This window comes from Entelurus aequoreus, linkage group LG15, assembly GCF_033978785.1.
Source record: "Entelurus aequoreus isolate RoL-2023_Sb linkage group LG15, RoL_Eaeq_v1.1, whole genome shotgun sequence".
NCBI lineage: Eukaryota > Metazoa > Chordata > Actinopteri > Syngnathiformes > Syngnathidae > Entelurus > Entelurus aequoreus.
Genome location: NC_084745.1, coordinates 10,275,048 through 10,294,945, shown reverse-complemented (window position 1 = coordinate 10,294,945; position 19,898 = coordinate 10,275,048). Strand labels below are relative to the sequence as shown.

At 38.1% G+C, this 19,898-nt stretch overlaps 1 protein-coding gene across 1 annotated transcript in view; it reads left to right on the top strand.

Annotated features, from left to right (window-relative positions):
- The window catches only part of LOC133629790 (sodium channel protein type 4 subunit alpha-like), a 170,470-nt gene that overhangs the window by 44,341 nt on the left and 106,231 nt on the right, over positions 1–19,898 (top strand). The window contains exons 9-10 of the mRNA XM_062020788.1: positions 3,485–3,727; positions 10,441–10,504. Coding sequence (XP_061876772.1) covers positions 3,485–3,727; positions 10,441–10,504 — 307 coding nt within the window. The remainder of the gene's footprint in view (positions 1–3,484; positions 3,728–10,440; positions 10,505–19,898) is intronic.

Genomic DNA, 19,898 nt, shown 5'->3' with positions numbered 1-19,898 from the left:
TTTATTTATTTTTTTACCTCCGGCTGGATTATTATTAATTATTCATCTAAACAGGAAGATGTAAACATCCTATCAGTCGGCATCCGAGTGAGAGCAGACATTGTACGGTATAATTAAGTTAAAGTACCAATGATTGTGGCAAAATTATTCTCTGCATTTGACCCATCACCTTTGATCACCCCCTGCGAGGTGAGGGGAGCAGTGAGCAGCAGCGGTGGCCGCGCCCGGGAATCATTTTTGGTGATTTAACCCCCAATTCCAACCCTTGATGCTAAGTGCAAAGCAGGAAGGTAATGGGTCCCATTTTTATAGTCTTTGCTATGACTCGGCCGGGGTTTGAACTCACGACCTACCGATCTCAGGGCGGACACTCTATGCCACACGATGCTCAGTGTTTCACTAACGCTCAATCTATTTACCACACAGCTTCTAAAACATGTAGATCATCCTCTTTATATTCAGTCTCAAAAACATAATCTTCTGAATCATCATTTGTCCCAAAGTAGTATGTTGGCTCTCATGGAGTCTGCCATGCACTGCAAAAACTGAAATCTAAGTAAGATTAAATATCTCAAATAAGGGTGATATTTGCTTATTTTCTGTCTGATAAGATAATTCTTCTCACTAAGCAGATTTGATGTTAGTGTTTTACTTGTTTTAAGGGTTTTGGTCCTAAATGATCTCAGTAAGATATTACAGCTTGTCGCTGAGATTTGATGACCTATATTGAGTAAAACATGATTGAAACTAAAATATCAACTGATGCAAAGCTGTGTCATTAACACTCACAAGTATAAAACTACTTTTTTCAAAGTAATAATTTCTTACTTCAAGCATGAAAAAAAAAAATCATGATTTTGACACAATTGTGTCTCATAATTAAAACAGATGACAGCCAAATGGACTTTGCTGTTTTATTTTCAATGAAACAATAGAAAATACATGCTCATATAGTACAGTAAACTGACAGTTAATATTTAAAAATTTAACATGTGAGATTTCAAACTATTTTCAACAGAAATAGTTCATGCACATTCAGATAAATTCTTCAAAATTACAATACAAAAAAATTTGGCCGGGGGCCGGGCTGTATATATGCGCACTAGTTGACTGAAAGAGCACGCACTTGGCGCAATGATGTCATGTTGTCGATGGAAAAATGCATCTTTAGACCATATGATTTGCCTGAGCGGCTGGGAGACCCCGAAAGTAACAAGCGGTTGCCTTGTTGCCTTTCCATTAAGAACAATAAACTTGTTTTTAGTATAAGTTTGCTGGTTTCAAGAAATGTAATGCCGAGTGCATATCATTATGTCAAGATAATGGCACTAGCATTTACTTAACTTAAGAATATTTTTCAACATATTGAGCAAAAAGGTCTCTTTTTTTTTTTTTCTTCTACCAAGAAAAGTGCACTTGTTATTAGTGAGAATATACTTATTTTAAGGTATTTTTGGGTTCATTGAGGTTAGCTAATTTTGCTTGTTTTGGAAAGTCTTGACAAGCCAAATTTTCTTGTTCTATTGGCAGATCATTTTGCTTAGTTCAAATAAAATACCCCTAATTTTTGTATATTTTTTTTCTTGTTTTTGAACACTGACTTTTTGCAGTGTGGTCAGTAGCGTCGTTGTTGAAGGGAAAAGTGAACGTAATGATGCATCTGTGAAATTAATATGCTTAAAATGATCAAAATATGTAAATATTACCAGTGACGTGCGGTGAGGTTCATGGCTGGTGAGGCAATGACTTCATCACAGTCAGATTTACAAACATACGAACCCTAAAGAGTATCTTATTCACCATTTGATTGGCAGCAGTTAACGGGTTATGTTTAAAAGCTCATACCAGCATTCTTCCCTGCTTGGCACTCAGCATCAAGGGTTGGAATTGGGGGTTAAATCACCAAAAAGTATTCCCGTGCGCGGCGCCACTGCTGCCCACTGCTCCCCTCACCTCCCAGGGGGTGAGCAATGGGATGGGTCAAATGCAGAGGACAAATTTCACCACACCTAGTGTGTGTGTGACAATCATTGGTACTTTAACTTAACTTTAACTTTACACATACAAACTGTGGCACACAAAAAAGCACATTTAATTAAAAAAAACGTTATTATGGTCTTACCTTTACTTATAAGTGCGGTAACAGTGGTGTTCGTGTTGGAGGAGTTGTGAATGAATGAAATATGATACCTAATGTTGTGTCCCTGCAGTCGTTCGCGGCTCCTCCGGCGCGAGCATTGTTGTTTTTGCACTTCTTGTTAAGTGACTTTTTTTGGGTGGATTTGGTCTTGCACGTGGAGGGTTTGGGTGTGGGTTTTGGTCGGTGTGGCGCTCCCGTCGGGGGGTTCTGCGGCGGGGGTGCATTAACCGGCACAAGGCGGCGGGATTACTGCGAGCCTCCCACAGTGCGTCTTCGCAGCAGTTTTATGATTGTTCAGCACAAGAAATACGTTACACACATACAGTTGTTGACAAAATACACTGTACATTATATACCTCAGCTAACTAAACTATGGAAATGTATAATATAATTCATATGGCAATACGGTCTCACTGCACAGCAGGCCAGCAGTTAGCCGAGTCCGCAATCCATGTTGAGGCACAACTGAATGACGTGCCTCAACTGGCTGCTGATCACCATCTCTTCTCAGTATTTGAACGGCAAATGTGAAAATTCAGCGATTTTGAATAAAAATAATCTAAAACTGGTGAAGTTAAATGGAAAATAACTTTATAGTATAATCACTGGATACATACAACAATTTAATTATTATTTTTTCTTTTTACATTTTTTTTCTTTCCATGATGGCAGGTGAGGCCGCCTCACTGAATATTACATATTAGGAATGGGCCTTTTACTACATTACATATGTATATAAAACAGCGCATATATAAAACGATGATGGAGGCTAATAGAAGTTTCTTTAGAACGCTTTATTGGCGGAAAAGAGGGACTCCCTTTGTAGCTGACTTTTGCTAGCATTTATTTACGAGTTAGAATGCATAAATAAAAAAGAAAAACGTGTTCTTGTCCCACATAAGGATTGTGAATGATAGACAAAATTCCCAAAAAAAGTGCAGGTCCGCCTTAAGGGTTTATCACAGCACATGATTTAGAGTGAAATAGTAATTCTCTTTCGGACAGAAGTAGCAAAAGTGAGGTTTAATGTGCGAGTGTCTGACGTCACTTGTCTTCCTTGATGTTTTCCTCATCCCGTGTTGTCGCCAAGTTTGTCTTCATTTCCCGTTGGCGGACAACTCAACACTGTTGCGCTTCAAAGTTGTCAACAGTTTGAGTTGGCCCACATGCTAGCTGGTCCTTCACCTGTTTGCCGTGCTTCAGTTTGATTTGACTTGTTTTTTGCGTTTGTTTATTGCATTCAGCCGCATCTTTGTTGCACAGTCTTTCTAATACGCCGAGCTTGACTTGGAATGTTTTTATAGTGATATTTAGAGCTTGCTAACATCGTCATCCATCTTGAAGGCCTCAAGACCATCGTGGGTGCTCTGATCCAGTCGGTGAAGAAGCTGGCCGACGTGATGATCCTCACCGTCTTCTGCCTGAGCGTCTTTGCCCTGATTGGCCTGCAGCTCTTCATGGGGAACCTTCGCCAGAAGTGTGTGCGCAGCACGGCGCACTGCGTCAACGAAAGCCTGCCCGCCAACGCGTCCTTCTTCTGCAACAATAAGACGTGGACTTCCATGCGCCACTTCCGCAGCGACGAGGGTGAGGACAACTTTCATCACGCCGCTGTCTTGTTTGTTGCGCTATGCTAATGCCCCCTTCTATTTGTGTCGCCATCCGTCAACAAACAAAACAAACAAACGTCCCCCCGCAGGCCTCCGTATCGACCTCTAAAAGCTGCCGTGAAACCCGAGAGCCAGAAAGTGTTTGTCGGTACAGATCAATGGCGGATGTTCCCTATGCTGAACATCTACCGCCATGTCGCGTTGGCTTCGTGTGGTCTGTGGCGGCCATTTTGTGGGTTGTTCAGCATCTTTCAGGGTAGGGGATAGGATAGGATAAGATAGGTCTTTATTGTCATTGCAACAAGTACAACGAAACTATGTTTTCAGCACAAACCCGTTCAAGATTAGACAAACAAACAGTGTACAGCAGGGGTCACCAACGCGGTGCCCGCGGGCACCAGGTAGCCCGTAAGGACCAGATGAGTAGCCCGCTGGCCTGTTCTAAAAATAGCTCAAATAGCAGCACTTACCAGTGAGCTGCCTCTATTTTTTAAATTTTATTTATTTACTAGCAAGCTGGTCTCGCTTTGCCCGACATTTTTAATTCTAAGAGAGACAAAACTCAAATAGAATTTGAAAATCCAAGAAAATATTTTAAAGACTTGGTCTTCACTTGTTTAAATAAATTCATAAATTTATTTACTTTGCTTCTTATAACTTTCAGAAAGACAATTTTAGAGAAAAAATACAACCTTAAAAATTATTTTAGGATTTTTAAACACATATACCTTTTTACCTTTTAAATTCCTTCCTCTTCTTTCCTGACAATTTAAATCAATGTTCGAGTAAATTTTTTTTTTTTTATTGTAAAGAATAATAAATACATTTTAATTTAATTCTTCATTTTAGCTTCTATTTTTTCGACGAAGAATATTTGTGAAATATTTCTTCAAACTTATTATGATTAAAATTCAAAAAAAATATTCTGGCAAATCTAGAAAATCTGTAGAATCAAATTTAAATCTTATTTCAAAGTCTTTTGAATTTCTTTTAAAATTTTTGTTCTGTAAAATCTAGAAGAAATAATGATTTGTCTTGGTTAGAAATATAGCTTGGTCCAATTTGTTATATATTCTAACAAAGTGTAGATTGGATTTTATCCTATTTAAAACATGTCATCAAAATTGTAAAATTAATCTTAATCAGGAAAAATTACTAATGATGTTCCATAAATTATTTTTTTAAATTTTTTCAAAAAGATTCTAATTAGCTAGTTTTTCTCTTCTTTTTTTCGGTTGAATTTTGAATTTTAAAGAGTCAAAATTGAAGATAAACTATGTTTCAAAATTTAATTGTCATTTTTTTCTCCTCTTTTAAACCATTCAATTAAGTGTAAATATCATTAATTATTAATAATAACATAGAGTTAAAGGTAAATTGAGCAAATTGGCTATTTCTGGCAATTTATTTAAGTGTGTATCAAACTGGTAGCCCTTCGCATCAATCAGTACCCAAGATGTAGCTCTTGGTTTCAAAAAGGTTGGTGACCCCTGGTGTACAGGGTTACGGAACAGGAACGCTGATGGTGGGGAAAAACGTAAAACGCTGGGGAAGAAGATGAGTAAAAAAAATACAATCCAGACTGGGCTCCTAAGGGGGCCTAGTCTGGAGAGGGAAAAAACCTCCATGCCATGCACACATAAACACGTTACATTTAAAGGCCTACTGAAATGAATTTTTTTTATTTAAACGGGGATAGCAGATCCATTCTATGTGTCATACTTGATCATTTCGCGATATTGCCATATTTTTGCTGAAAGGATTTAGTATAGAACAACGACGATAAAGTTCGCAACTTTCGGTCGCTGATAAAAAAAAGCCTTACCTATACCGGAAGTAGCGTGACGTCACAAGAGTTAGGATTCCTCACAATCCCCCGTTGTTTACAATGGAGCGAGAGAGATTCAGACCGAAAAACCGACGATTACCCCATTAATTTGAGCGAGGATGAAAGATTTGTGGATGAGGAACGTTACAGTGAAGGACTAGAGGCAGTGCAGGGTGTATCTTTTTTAGCTCTGACCGTAACTTAGGTACTCATTGGATTCCACACACTCTCCTTTTTCTATTGTGGATCACGGATTTGTATTTTAAACCACCTCGGATACTATATCCTCTTGAAAATGAGAGTCCAGAACGCGAAATGGACATTCACAGTGACTTTTATCTCCATGACAATACATCGTTGACGCACTTTAGCTACGGAGCTAACGTGATAGCATCGGTCTCAAATGCAGATAGAAACAAAATTTTAAAAAAAACCTGACTGGAAGGATAGACAGAAGATCAACAATACTATTAACCCATGAACATGTAACTACACGGTTAATAATTTCCAGCTTGGCGAAGCTTAACAATTGAAGCTAACTAACTTAGCTACGTAGCTAACGTGATAGCATCAGTCTCAAATGCAGATAGAAACAAAATTTTAAAAAACCCTGACTGGAAGGATAGACAGAAGATCAACAATACTATTAAACCACGAACATGTAAATACACGGTTAATAATTTCCAGCTTGGCGAAGCTTAACAATTGAAGCTAACTAACTTAGCTACGTAGCTAGTGTGATAGCATCAGTCTCAAATGCAGATAGAAACAAAATTTTAAAAAACCCTGTCTGGAAGGATAGACAGAAGATCAACAATACTATTAAACCACGAACATGTAAATACACGGTTAATAATTTCCAGCTTGGCGAAGCTTAACAATTGAAGCTAACTAACTTAGCTACGTAGCTAACGTGATAGCATCAGTCTCAAATGCAGATAGAAACAAAATTAAAAAAAACCCTGACTGGAAGGATAGACAGAAGATCAACAATACTATTAAACCACGAACATGTAAATACACGGTTAATAATTTCCAGCTTGGCAAAGCTTAACAATTGAAGCTAACTACGGAGCGGCGGCGGACGTTGTAGCTTTCGGGAGGAGGGGAGTTGGGGCCCATGAGGTGCTATGAAGCGCTGCTAGCGGTGGTGAAGGCGTGGGGTGGTGGGTGGTGGTGGGGGGGTTTAGCATGTGTCAAGTACTTACCTATACGACACTGAGGCGTTCAGCTGCAAAATTGGCTAGTATGGTAATTGCATGCTAACTGTTAGCATTTTTCAAGTACCAAGTTATAAGACTGAGGTGTTCGGGCGGCAAAATTAGCTAAAACAAAGTTAGCATAGTAATTTTAGCATGCGCCAAATACCCAGTTATATGATAATAACATATGCTTGTAAATTGCTAAAAAAACAACAACAACAGCATGCTATCAGTTAGCATGTGTCGAATACAAAGTTATATGACTCTGAGGTGTCCGGCTGCTAAGTTACCGTATTTTTCGGACTATAAGTCGCAGTTTTTTTCGTAGTTTGGCCGGGGGGTGCGACTTATACTCAGGAGCGACTTATGTGTGAAATTATTAACACATTACCGTAAAATATCAAATAATATTATTTAGCTCATTCACGTAAGAGACTAGACGTATAAGATTTCATGGGATTTAGCGATTAGGAGTGACAGATTGTTTGGTAAACGTATAGCATGTTCTATATGTTATAGTTATTTGAATGACTCTTACCATAATATGTTACGTTAACATACCAGGCACGTTCTCAGTTGGTTATTTATGCCTCATATAACGTACACTTATTCAGCCTGTTGTTCACTATTCTTGATTTATTTTAAATTGCCTTTCAAATGTCTATTCTTGGTGTTGGATTTTATCAAATACATTTCCCCCAAAAATGCGATTTATACTAAAGTGCGACTTATATATGTTTTTTTCCTTCTTTATTATGCATTTTCGGCTGGTGCAACTTATACTCCGAAAAATACGGTAGCTGAAAAAGTTAGTATAGCAATGTTAGCATGCTGTTAGAATGGGTCAAGTACCCAGTTATATGACTATGAATCATTTGCATGTGAATTAGCTAAAAAGTTAGCATGCTAACAGTTAGCATGTGTCAAGTACAAAGTTATAAGACACTACGGCGTTCAGCTGCAAAATTGGCTAAAAAAAAAAAAGCTGGCATGGAAAATGCTGCTGAGATAGGCTCTAGCACCCCCCGCGATCCCGAAAGGGACAAGCGGTAGAAAATGGATGGGATAATAGCATGCTAACAGTTAGCATAATTCAGGTAACAAGTTATATGACTCTGAGGTGTTTGGCTGCAAAAAAAACCACAGTAAAAGTTCTCTTGTACGCATTATATTTGCGTCAAGGCCACACCTGTCCCGCCACAATAAAAGCTGTTGCATGATGTTTGTGCTGAGAAGGCTGAACTTTCTTTGAACGCTGGAAGCGTCTTTTGCTTCTTTGATTCCTTTTGTGTGGGATGCTTAGCGGCTGATGAAGGGTGTGTGTGCGTGTGTGTGTGTGTGTGCGTGTGTGTGTGTGTGTGTGTGTGTGTGTGTGTGCGTGCGTGCGTGCGTTGAATAAAAGATGAGCATCCTGAAAGTTGTTCCCATAAGGCGAGTGGATGAAAATGTCAAGCTAGCTTTTAAGGTCAGTGTTTCTGTGGAAGGCGTCTTCGACCCCCGCTTGTCTGCTCCCGTGTCGTCTTACGCAACGCCGCCTCGCACGGGAGCACTTTTTTCCGCGTCCTTCCTCATGTTGGCGGCCTGTAACCCCGAGCCCGCCCACTCACACGCCCCGGCCCGCCAATCAGTGGAGGCGACGGGGTAGCATAGCAGCTAATGTCAGCCCGGAGACGGCTTGTTCAAACACTTTGTTGTTTTGTTGCAGACGAGGCTCTGCGGGTTATATGAGTTATATGACTCTGCTAAGTTAGCATAGTAATGTTAGCATGCTAACTGTTAGAATGCGTCAAGTAGCCAGTTATATGACTATGTAGCATGTGTCAAGTACAAAGTTATAAGACACTGTGGCGTTCAGCTACGAAATCGCCTAAAAAAGCTGGCATGGTAATAGCATGCTAACAGTTAGCGTAATTCAGGTGACCAGTTATATGACTCCGAGGCGTTTGGCTGCAAAATCAGCTAAAAAAAAAAAAGTTAGCTTAGTAATGTTAGCATGCTAACCGTTAGAATGTGTCAAGTACCCAGTTATAACAGTTAGAAAAAAGTAAAAAAAAAAAAAAAGTTAGCATAGTAATGTTAGCATGCTAACTGCTAGAATGTGTCAAGTACCCAGTTATAACAGTTAGCATGCTAACATTACTATGCTAACCTTTTTTTAGTTGATTTGTAGAATGTGTCAAGTACCCAGTTATAACAGTTAGAAAAAATATAGAAACATTTTTTAGCATAGTAATGTTAGCATGCTAACTGTTAGAATGTGTTAAGTACCCAGTTATAACAGTTCGAAAAAAGTTTTTAAAAAAAAAAAAAGTTAGCATAGTAATGTTAGCATGCTAACTGCTAGAATGTGTCAAGTACCCAGTTATAACAGTTAGCATGCTAACATTACTATGCTAACCTTTTTTTAGTTGATTTGTAGAATGTGTCAAGTACCCAGTTATAACAGTTAGAAAAAATATAGAAACATTTTTTAGCATAGTAATGTTAGCATGCTAACTGTTAGAATGTGTTACGTACCCAGTTATAACAGTTCGAAAAAAGTAAAAAAAAAAAAAAAAAAAAGTTAGCATAGTAATGTTAGCATGCTAACTGCTAGAATGTGTCAAGTACCCAGTTATAACAGTTAGCATGCTAACATTACTATGCTAACCTTTTTTTTAGTTGATTTGTAGAATGTGTCAAGTACCCAGTTATAACAGTTAGTAAAAATTTAGAAAGTTAGCATAGTAATGTTAGCATGCTAACTGTTAGAATGTGTCAAGTACCCTGTTATAACAGTTAGCATGCTAACTTTTTTTAGCTGATTTTAGAATGTGTCAAGTACCCAGTTATAACAGTTATAAAAAAGTTATAAAAAAAAGTTAGCATAGTAATGTTAGCATGCTAACTAATAGAATGTGTCAAGTGCCCTGTTATAACAGTTAGCATGCTAACATTACTATGCTAACTTTTTTTAGCTGATTTTAGAATGTGTCAAGTACCCAGTTATAACAGTTAGAAAAAAGTATTTAAAAAAAAAAAAAGAACTTAGCATAGTAATGTTAGCATGCTAACTGTTAGAATTTGTCAAGTACCCAGTTATAACAGTTAGCATGCTAACATTACTATGCTAACTTTTTTTTAGCTGATTTTAGAATGTGTCAAGTACCCAGTTATAACAGTTAGAAAAAAGTTATTAAAAAAAGTTAGCATAGTAATGTTAGCATGCTAACTAATAGAATGTGTCAAGTACCAAGTTATAACAGTTAGCATGCTAACATTACTATGCTAACTTTTTTTTAGCTGATTTTAGAATGTGTCAAGTACCCAGTTATAACAGTTAGAAAAAAGTAAAAAAAAAAAATTAAAAAAAAGTTAATATAGTAATGTTAGCATGCTAACTGTTAGAATGTGTCAAGTACCCAGTTATAACAGTTAGCATGCTAACATTACTATGCTAACTTTTTTAGTTGATTTTAGAATGTGTCAAGTACCCAGTTATAACAGTTAGAAAAAAGTAAAAAAATGATTATGATTATGAAGCATATGCACGCAAATTAGCTCCAAAAAGTTAGCCGGCGAACAGTTTGCATGTTTCAAGTAGCCCTGGCGACGGGTTAGCGTAGCAGCTAATGTCAGCCCTGAGACGACTTGTTCAAACACTTTGTTGTTTTGTTGCAGACAACTTCTACAAGGTCGAAGGAGCCAAGGACGCCTTGATCTGCGGGAACAGCACCGATGCAGGGTGAGTCTTGCCTTGTTCGGGTGGTGGGAGGGGCCAAACGTCGAGCGCCGGTCACTGGCTTCCTATGTTAAGTTTTTGTGCAAAATGAGTGTGGCGCCGCAGGGGTCATGTGACACGCGTCAGGAAGGACGAGTATCCGTGCTGACTGTTGACGCCGAGAGCGGCGAGCTGACACTGTGACTGACACCGCTATCACCACATCATGCGTATGTGTGTGTGTATGTATGCGTGTGTGTGTTCTTGTATTTCTACCCTTCTTGAGACATCATCAACAAGGAAAAGTAGCTTCCATATGAGGAGGTGTGAACAAGTGATGACATAAATCATGGTCCCAATACGGAAAACCATTGCATTTAATAGAGAATGTCTCATTTGCACCCCTGGTGGTGAAATCTATCAAAATGAGGGTGGTCCCAAAAAGGAGGGATTTGTCAAATTGACTGTGTGTCAGTTTTAAAAGTGCTCCCCCTCTGGTCAGCATATGTAATAACAAGTGTGTGTAAGAAATTGAAATGCGCCACCTTTGGCCAAAATTATATATTTTTTAAAAGGTATATATAGACATACTGTAATAACTTGAAGTTAATAATGCAGATTAAAAACCAATTACAAACAAAAAAATTCAGCAACAAATAAATGAACTAAAAGCAGTCTTTTTCTCACAAAAAAAATTGGGAACCATTCCTCATATTCTTTCTGTTTCTGTAATATTGCAATATTTTCTCGTAAAATGATTCCTTTTTTTATGTAAAAAATATTACTTTTTAATGCAAAATGGTGACATTTGTCATGTAAAATTCTGACTTTTATCACAATATTGCCAATTTTTTTGTCGTACTTGTAAAATAGTGACATTTTTTGAGTAAAAATATGACCTTTGTCATCATTTTGCCAAGTAAAAATTGCGATTGTTATAATATTGCCAACATTTTAAAGTTTTTTTTATAAAATTGTGACTTTTGTTGAGTAAAATTATGACTCTTTTCATAAAATTGCCAACATTTTAAGCTTTTCTTGTAAAATTGCGACTGTTATTGAGTAAAATTCCAACTTTTATCATAATATTGCACAAATGTTCAGTTTTTCTTGTAAAATGTTTACTTGCATTGAGTAAAATGATGACTTTTATTATAATACTGCCAAAGTTTTTCTTGTGAAATTCCAACTCATTTTTCACAACAAGCTTTTTTATATTTGCATAGTATGTATATATTATTAATGTTGTAAATACAAATCTCTATATATCTAGAAAGGGTGGTCTAAATTGGTAGGCATTTTTCAGAGGTCTCAAGAATGTGTGTGTGTGTGTGTGTGTGTGTGTGTGTGTGTGTGTGTGTGTGTGTGTGTGTGTGTGTGTGTGTGTGTGTGTGTGTGTGTGTGTGTGTGTGTGTGTGTGTGTGTGTGTGTGTGTGTGTGTGTGTGTGTGTGTGTGGCAATGCTTACTTAATGGGGACATCGCTCTGTTTACACAGTCACCTTTAGGAAACCTTTTTAAATGATAGTCAGATCCATTCTGGAGATGCCTAAGTGATTTTTAAGCTTTGGCCCATAAAACATGTTTACAGGGAAATTTGGGTTACCGTATTTTTCAGAGTATAAGTCGCTCCGGAGTATAAGTCGCACCGGCCGAAAATGCATAATAAAGAAGGAAAAAAAACATATATAAGTCGCACTGGAGTATATGTCGCATTTTTGGGGAAATGTATTTGATAAAAGCCAACACCAAGAATAGACATTTGAAAGGCAATTTAAAATAAATCAAGAATAGTGAACAACAGGCTGAATAAGTGTACGTTATATGAGGCATAAATAACCAACTGAAAACGTGCCTGGTATGTTAACGTAACATATTATGGTAAGAGTCATTGAAATAACTATAACATATAGAACATGCTATACGTTTACCAAACAATCTGTCACTCCTAATCGCTAAATCCCATGAAATCTTATACGTCTAGTCTCTTACGTGAATGAGCTAAATAATATTATTTGATATTTTACGGTAATGTGTTAATAATTTCACACATAAGTCGCTCCCGAGTATAAGTCGCACCCCCGGCCAAACTATGAAAAAAACTGCGACTTATAGTCCGAAAAATACGGTACTTTGTTTACGTGTTTCAATTATTGGTAAAAGAGAAAATTAATTTTCTTGAAAAGTGAAACATTTGTTATCCTGGCATTAATAGTACTGTGATTCTGTATGGTATCCATCCTTAGTTAAAACTAATATATTTTTCTAAAAACAAAATCTGGTTTAGTGTTCCTTAGGATGACATTTTCATACAGCATGATTATTAAACATGATTATAAAACATTGTTGTCCAAATTAGGCATAATAATGTGTTAATTCCACGACTGTAAATGTCAGTATCGGTTGATATCGGTATCTGTAATTAAGAGTTGGACAATATCGGATATCGGCAAAAAGCCATTATCGGACATCCCTAATATATATATATACAGTATATATACTGTATATAGCTAGAATTCACTGAAAGTCAAGTATTTATTTAATTTATATATATATACACTACCGTTCAAAAGTTTGGGGTCACATTGAAATGTCCTTATTTTTGAAGGAAAAGCACTGTACTTTTCAATGAAGATAACTTTAAACTAGTCTTAACTTTAAAGAAATACACTCTATACATTGCTAATGTGGTAAATGACTATTCTAGCTGCAAATGTCTGGTTTTTGGTGCAATATCTACATAGGTGTATAGAGGCCCATTTCCAGCAACTATCACTCCAGTGTTCTAATGGTACAATGTGTTTGCTCATTGGCTCAGAAGGCTAATTGATGATTAGAAAACCCTCGTGCAATCATGTTCACACATCTGAAAACAGTTTAGCTCGTTACAGAAGCTACAAAACTGACCTCCCTTTGAGCAGATTGAGTTTCTGGAGCATCACATTTGTGGGGTCAATTTAACGCTCAAAATGGCCAGAAAAAGAGAACTTTCATCTGAAACTCGACAGTCTTTTCTCGTTCTTAGAAATGAAGGCTATTCCACAAAATTGTTTGGGTGACCCCAAACTTTTGAACGGTAGTGTATGTATATATATATAAGAAATACTTGACTTTCAGTTAATTCTAGCTATAAATATACTCCCCCCCCCCCCCCCTAATCTCCCGAATTCGGAGGTCTCAAGGTTGGCAAGTATGATTAGAATCAGAATCAGAATCAGAATCAGAATCAGAATAGTTTTATTGCCATTGTTTGAGAACGGGTTCACAAACTAGGAATTTTTCTTGGTGCAAACGTGCAACATAAAACACATATAACACATATTTGGTATAAAAAGAGCTGTGACTGAGCTATCAGATAGACTTAGAAGGGATTCAAGGAATTCAAGGAGAACAAGTCCATAGGGATGGTGGATCTGATGTTCAGTAGCTCTTCACGGGTGTAAGAGCACCCGGAAACACAATTTATGTACAAAAACAAACAAAACAGAGCGCACGATATAGATCAGGGGTCACCAACGCGGTGCCCGCGGGCACCAGGTAGCCCGTAAGGACCAGATGAGTAGCCCGCTGGTCTGTTCTAAAAATAGCTCAAATAGCAGCACTTACCAGTGACCTACCTCTATTTTTTAAATTTTATTTATTTACTAGCAAGCTGGTCTCGCTTTGCCTGACATTTTCAATTCTAAGAGAGACAAAACTCAAATAGAAGTTGAAAATCCAAGAAAATATTTTAAAGACTTGGTCTTCACTTGTTTAAATAAATTCATTATTTTTTTTACTTTGCTTCTTATAACTTTCAGAAAGACAATTTTAGAGAAAAAATACAATCTTAAAAAGGATTTTAGGATTTTTAAACACATATACCTTTTTACCTTTTAAATTCCTTCCTCTTCTTTCCTGACAATTTAAATCAATGTTCAAGTAAAAAAAAAATTTTTATTGTAAAGAATAATAAATACATTTTAATTTAATTCTTCATTTTAGCTTCTGTTTTTTCGACGAAGAATATTTGTGAAATATTTCTTCAAACTTATTATGATTAAAATTCAAAAAAAATATTCTGGCAAATCTAAAAAATCTCTAGAATCAAATTTAAATCTTATTTCAAAGTCTTTTGAATTTCTTTCAAAATTTTTGTTCTGGAAAACCTAGAATAAATAATGATTTGTCTGTTAGAAATATAGCTTGGTCCAATTTCTTATATATTCTAACAAAGTGTAGATTGGATTTTAACATATTTAAAACATGTCATCAAAATTCTAAAATTAATCTTAATCAGTAAAAATGACTAATGATGTTCCATAAAAAGATTCGAATTAGCTAGATTTTCTCGTCTTTTTTTCGGTTGAATTTTGAATTTTAAAGAGTCGAAATTGAAAATAAACTATGTTTCAAAATTTAATTGTAATTTTTTTGGTGTTTTCTCCTCTTTTAAACCGTTAAATTAAGTGTAAATATCATTAATTATTAATAATAACATAGAGTTAAAGGTAAATTGAGCAAATTGGCTATTTCTGGCAATTTATTTAAGTGTGTATCAAACTGGTAGCCCTTCGCATTAATCAGTACCCAAGAAGTAGCTCTTGGTTTCAAAAAGGTTGGTGACCCCTGATATGGATACTAGAAGCAGTACTTTTATCTCAACACCACATCCATATCTTAGCTTCGTGTTATCGGTAAGAAAACATAATTCTGCCCTCTATTGAGCATTAAAGCATAAAAATGGCTAAATGAACTACAAATATCAATACTACAGTCGACCAAAACATCAGCTCAGTATCGTAGCCACTGATTGGCTCACGCAGCATTGCTAACTCCAGCATCCATTCAGAATGTTCCATCCTTCTATATATGGTAGTTGGAGTTGCAGACAACTTCATTACTGCTAAATAGCAGTTTCCAGTCATGTCACAGAAGATGCAGGATTTGCTTGAACATTTAAGTGGTGAAACTTCCTATAAGAGGACAGCTGTAGTGCTGTATTGTGAGGATCGAATGCACCGTGTGAAACCATCTCGGGACGCTAACGCGTAGCTCGCAGGTCGCCGCTATCCCGCAACAGGAGAGCGGGCAAGAGCTTGTAGGTTGAGGTGAGGTGAAGCAGAAAGGAAGGAGCGAGGAGAGCGCGATCGGAGGAGACAGGAGGACGGCTGAGGGGCATCAGAAGTGAAAATGAAAGCGATGCGAGGAGATGAATGAGGCAACATGAAGCCAACGTGGAGGTGAAGAAGAGTGGAGCAGATGGCAGAGAGGAAGTGACAAAAAGAAAAACAGATGGACACGGCAGAATGAAAGAAAAGGGCAGAATGGCGAGCGCGGGAGGAAATCAAGACGGAAAGAAAAAGTACAAAAACTCCAATTTGCCCCCTGGCGGCCAGGTGATGAAATTAGTTGAGCATCCTGTGGTGGTAACCATGGCAACAGAGGTCAGCCGTGAGTACCACGTCTGCCGCGTGTGGGTGGGGGGGGAAAAGTGTCGACGCGGACCTTCGTGCCGGTCGCCGGCGCTTTGCGAGTTGCCGTGCGCCGCTGACAGTGACGGTGATCTCGCCGCTGCTGGCTTCCTGCGAGGGCAAAGGTCACTGCGCTAACCCGCTCCGACACATACACGCCCACAGAGGGGGCTGACGATTGGCCGAGCGGGGCTGATTACGATGGAAGTGAAGGTAGACGGTCGACAAATATGTGCGTGTTATGTAACTCCGCCCCCACCGCCGCCTTTTCTGTTGACGTGCCGAGCACACGGCAACAATGTGCCTCGTTAGCGGCGCTAATTAGCGGCCGTCGTCAGGGGACTGGTGTCACATTCAACACGCGACCCCGAGAGGTGACGGGCAGGACTGAAAATGCTTGCGCGAGATTATAATTCATACTTTTTAATGAGCCTCGCTATTTTGTAAATCAGGGGTGTCCAAACTTTATCCAGCGAGGGCCTCGTGAATTTAAATTGAAGGCTGCGGGGCCCATTTTCTACATTATAGATTTGACTGACCATACGTCCTCTTTTGCGGGGCTGTCCGGGCGGGGTTTCTTAAATGCCTCAAATGTCCGGCATTTTTAGTCAGGGTTGCGTGTATTTTCAATGTACGTCCAGGGTTAAGAAGGGGTTGAAAACAAAACAAATTGTGAAGGCGTGCGCACGCAGCAGCATTCGTAAGGGAGGGGCAGAGACAGAGAGAGCGAGAGAGCGAGGGAGTGGATTGATTGACATACTTGCCAACCCTCCCGATTTTCCCGGGAGACTCCCGAATTTCAGTGCCCCTCCCGAAAATTTCCCGGGGCAACCATTCTCCCGAATTTCTCCCGATTTCAATCCAGACAATAATATTGGGGGCGTGCCTTAAAGGCACTGCGTTTGCGTGCAGGCCCAGTCACATGATATCTACAGCTTTTCACACACACAAGTGAATGCAAGACATACTTGGTCAACAGCCATACAGGTCACACTGAGGGTGACCGTATAAACAACTTTTAACACTGTTACAAATCCGCACCGTAACACAACATAAACACAACAGAACAAATACCTAGAACCCCTTGCAGCACTAACTCTTCTACAATATACACCCCCCGCTACCCCCCCCCCCCCCCCCCCCCCACCTCATATATATATATATATATATACATACATACATACAATCAGAATCAGAAATACTTTATTAATCCCCGAGGGGAAATTAAAATTATTTTGAATATTTCAACATCTGCCCTTTTTTTCCAAAACTGTGAATGTTACAGAATATAAGTGTGACTTATTTTGTTATACTGTCAAGCAGTGTTGGCGTTAACGCACTTTTTGTGTCTTTTTAACGCATTGAAATCAGAAAGGACGCGGATTTTTTATTTTTTCTACCATTTGCGGCCCACAGCTAATGTTTTAAAATTCTAAAAATACTATTAAAATAAACAAAAACATAACAAAAGTGAAATAAAAAAGCTTACAGGTAAAATGTAATTTACAAAAAGTTGCAATATTGACTAATAAAACAAAGCTGGGTTTTTTTTCTTTCAATTTGTCATTGCTCAAAACATAATATAGAATCAAAATCAATGTTATTATGAATTATTGACCTATTAAAGGTTCAGATTAAGTCACATCAAATATTACACTTTGAAAAATATTTTTGGTGGAAGATTTTGCATATTTGGTGTGTTTGCCAGACAAAAAACAAAAAAAGGGTGGAAAACAAACAAACAAAAAACAACATTAAAAAAACTAAAACATTTTGAAATGAGGGATAGATCTGAAGTTGATGTAAACTCCAGAAATGTAAGCGTTAAATATAAAATGTATGTATGCCCTGGCACACCATTATCATCATTTCATGACCCAAGCAAAACACTTTTTACACTTTTATACTGAAATAAATACACCTTATTAAATAAAAACATGGAAAAAACTGCCAGCAGCGGTAAAGTTCAGATCCATGAAGGAAAGAAGAAAGTGAATGAATGTTTATAACTGAATACATTTACATATGCATACAAATTTGTTTTCTTGGCACGCGAATACAGTATGTGTCCTCTTTTTGGGATTTCAGAATATGGTCAGCCTATTACAGATACTAGAAGCAGTACTTTTATCTCAACACCACATCCATATCTTAGCTTCTTGTTATCGGTAAGAAAACATATTCCACGTAATTCTGCCCTCTATTAAGCATTAAAGCATAAAAATGGCTAAATGAACTACAAATATCAATACAACAGTCGACCAAAACAATCAGCTCAGTATCGTAGCCACTGATTGGCTCACGCAGCGTTGCTAACTCCAGCATGCTAACTTCTATAGCCAATTTTGCAGCCTCAGTGTCATATAACTTTGTATTTGACACATGCTAGAAGTTAGCGTGTTAAATGTACAATGAAAACTATTTTAGCTAACTTTGCTGCTAAACGCATCAGAGTGCCATAACTTGGTACTTAACACACTCCAACTCAGGGGTGTCAAAGTCAAGGTCTGACCCACGGGAATTATGAATTAATTATCTATGAATTATATATGGCCCCCGGGATGATATTTGATGAGTATTAGAACCGGCCCGCAGGCCACAGCCGCCTGCTGCTGTTTTTCCCACACTACGGTTGTACAGTATACCGGTATTAGTATAGTACCGCGATACTAATGAATCATTTTCGGTACTATACCGTCTCTGAAACGTACCGGTCCCGCGCCCGCGTCAAAGTCACGTCGTGACATTGCTGGTTTTACGAGCAGAGGAGCATGTTCGGCAGCACACAATCACAGAGTACTTACAAGCAGACAGCGTGTAGACAGAAAAGGGAGAACGGACGCATTTTGGCTTAAAAACTAAAGATAAAGGTGAAGTTATAACACTGAAACGCCATCAGGAAGAGGTGCTTTAAGACATGGCTAGCTAGCTAGTGGCAGTGTTTTAGCTACTTCTAAATCACTAATCTTCGCCTCCATGGCGACAAATAAAGTGAGTTTCTTACAAGTATCATCCCTGCAGGACGAGGAATAGCTAAACATGTTTCACTAGCTCACCGGCATCAAAATGTAAACAAGCGCCATTGGTGGATTTACACCTAACATCCACTGTAATGATATCAAGTACAAGCACGTATCGAGTCGATACTACTACCGTATTTCCTTGAATTGGCGCCGGGAATATGGTATTCGCATGCCTCGAATTACAGCCGGGTCAAACTCGTTTCGCAAAATAATTAGCGCATGCTTGGCACTTCCGCCGGGTCAAATATGAGTCATTAAATGACTCCCGCCTCCTGGTGGTAGAGGGCGCTAGTGATCCTTCTTGCGACTGCTGGTACTGCAGAAGAGTGCTGCAGAAGAAGACAACCGACAGCAAAAGTGTCCAGCCATTGTTTGCTTGGACTTTTACCATGGAGGATTACATATCTAAAATAAAACAGTTTTCCAAACTGGACTTTCAATCGAAGCAGGAAGTAATACTTAAAAGGAAGATCTCCATCGAGACAGAGACTTTTAAAACTGAAGAAAGATAAGGAAGACTTCTATATCGATGCTTTTCTTCAAAAGGAGCTGGCATGGACTCATTTATACCTAAAGGTAAGACAATAATAACTTTTTTTTTTATTGAATGTGCTTTTCATGATAAGGTAAGCGCCGGAGTGAGAAGAGGTTTTAAAATAATTAGCGCATGCTTGGCCATCCCGCAGGCTTCTGGTAAGCGCCGGAGTGACAGGAGGTTTTAAATTAATTAGCGCCCCTGCGGCTATTCAAGGAAATACGGTATATATTATATTTTTTGGCAACACAACATCTTCTTTCGTTTAAAAAAAAAAAAGTATATTATGTTTATAAACTCAGGAAATATGTCCCTGGACACATGAGGACTTTGAATATGATCAATGTACGATCCTGTAACTACTTGGTATCGGATCGATACTTAAATTTGTGGTATCATGCAAAACTAA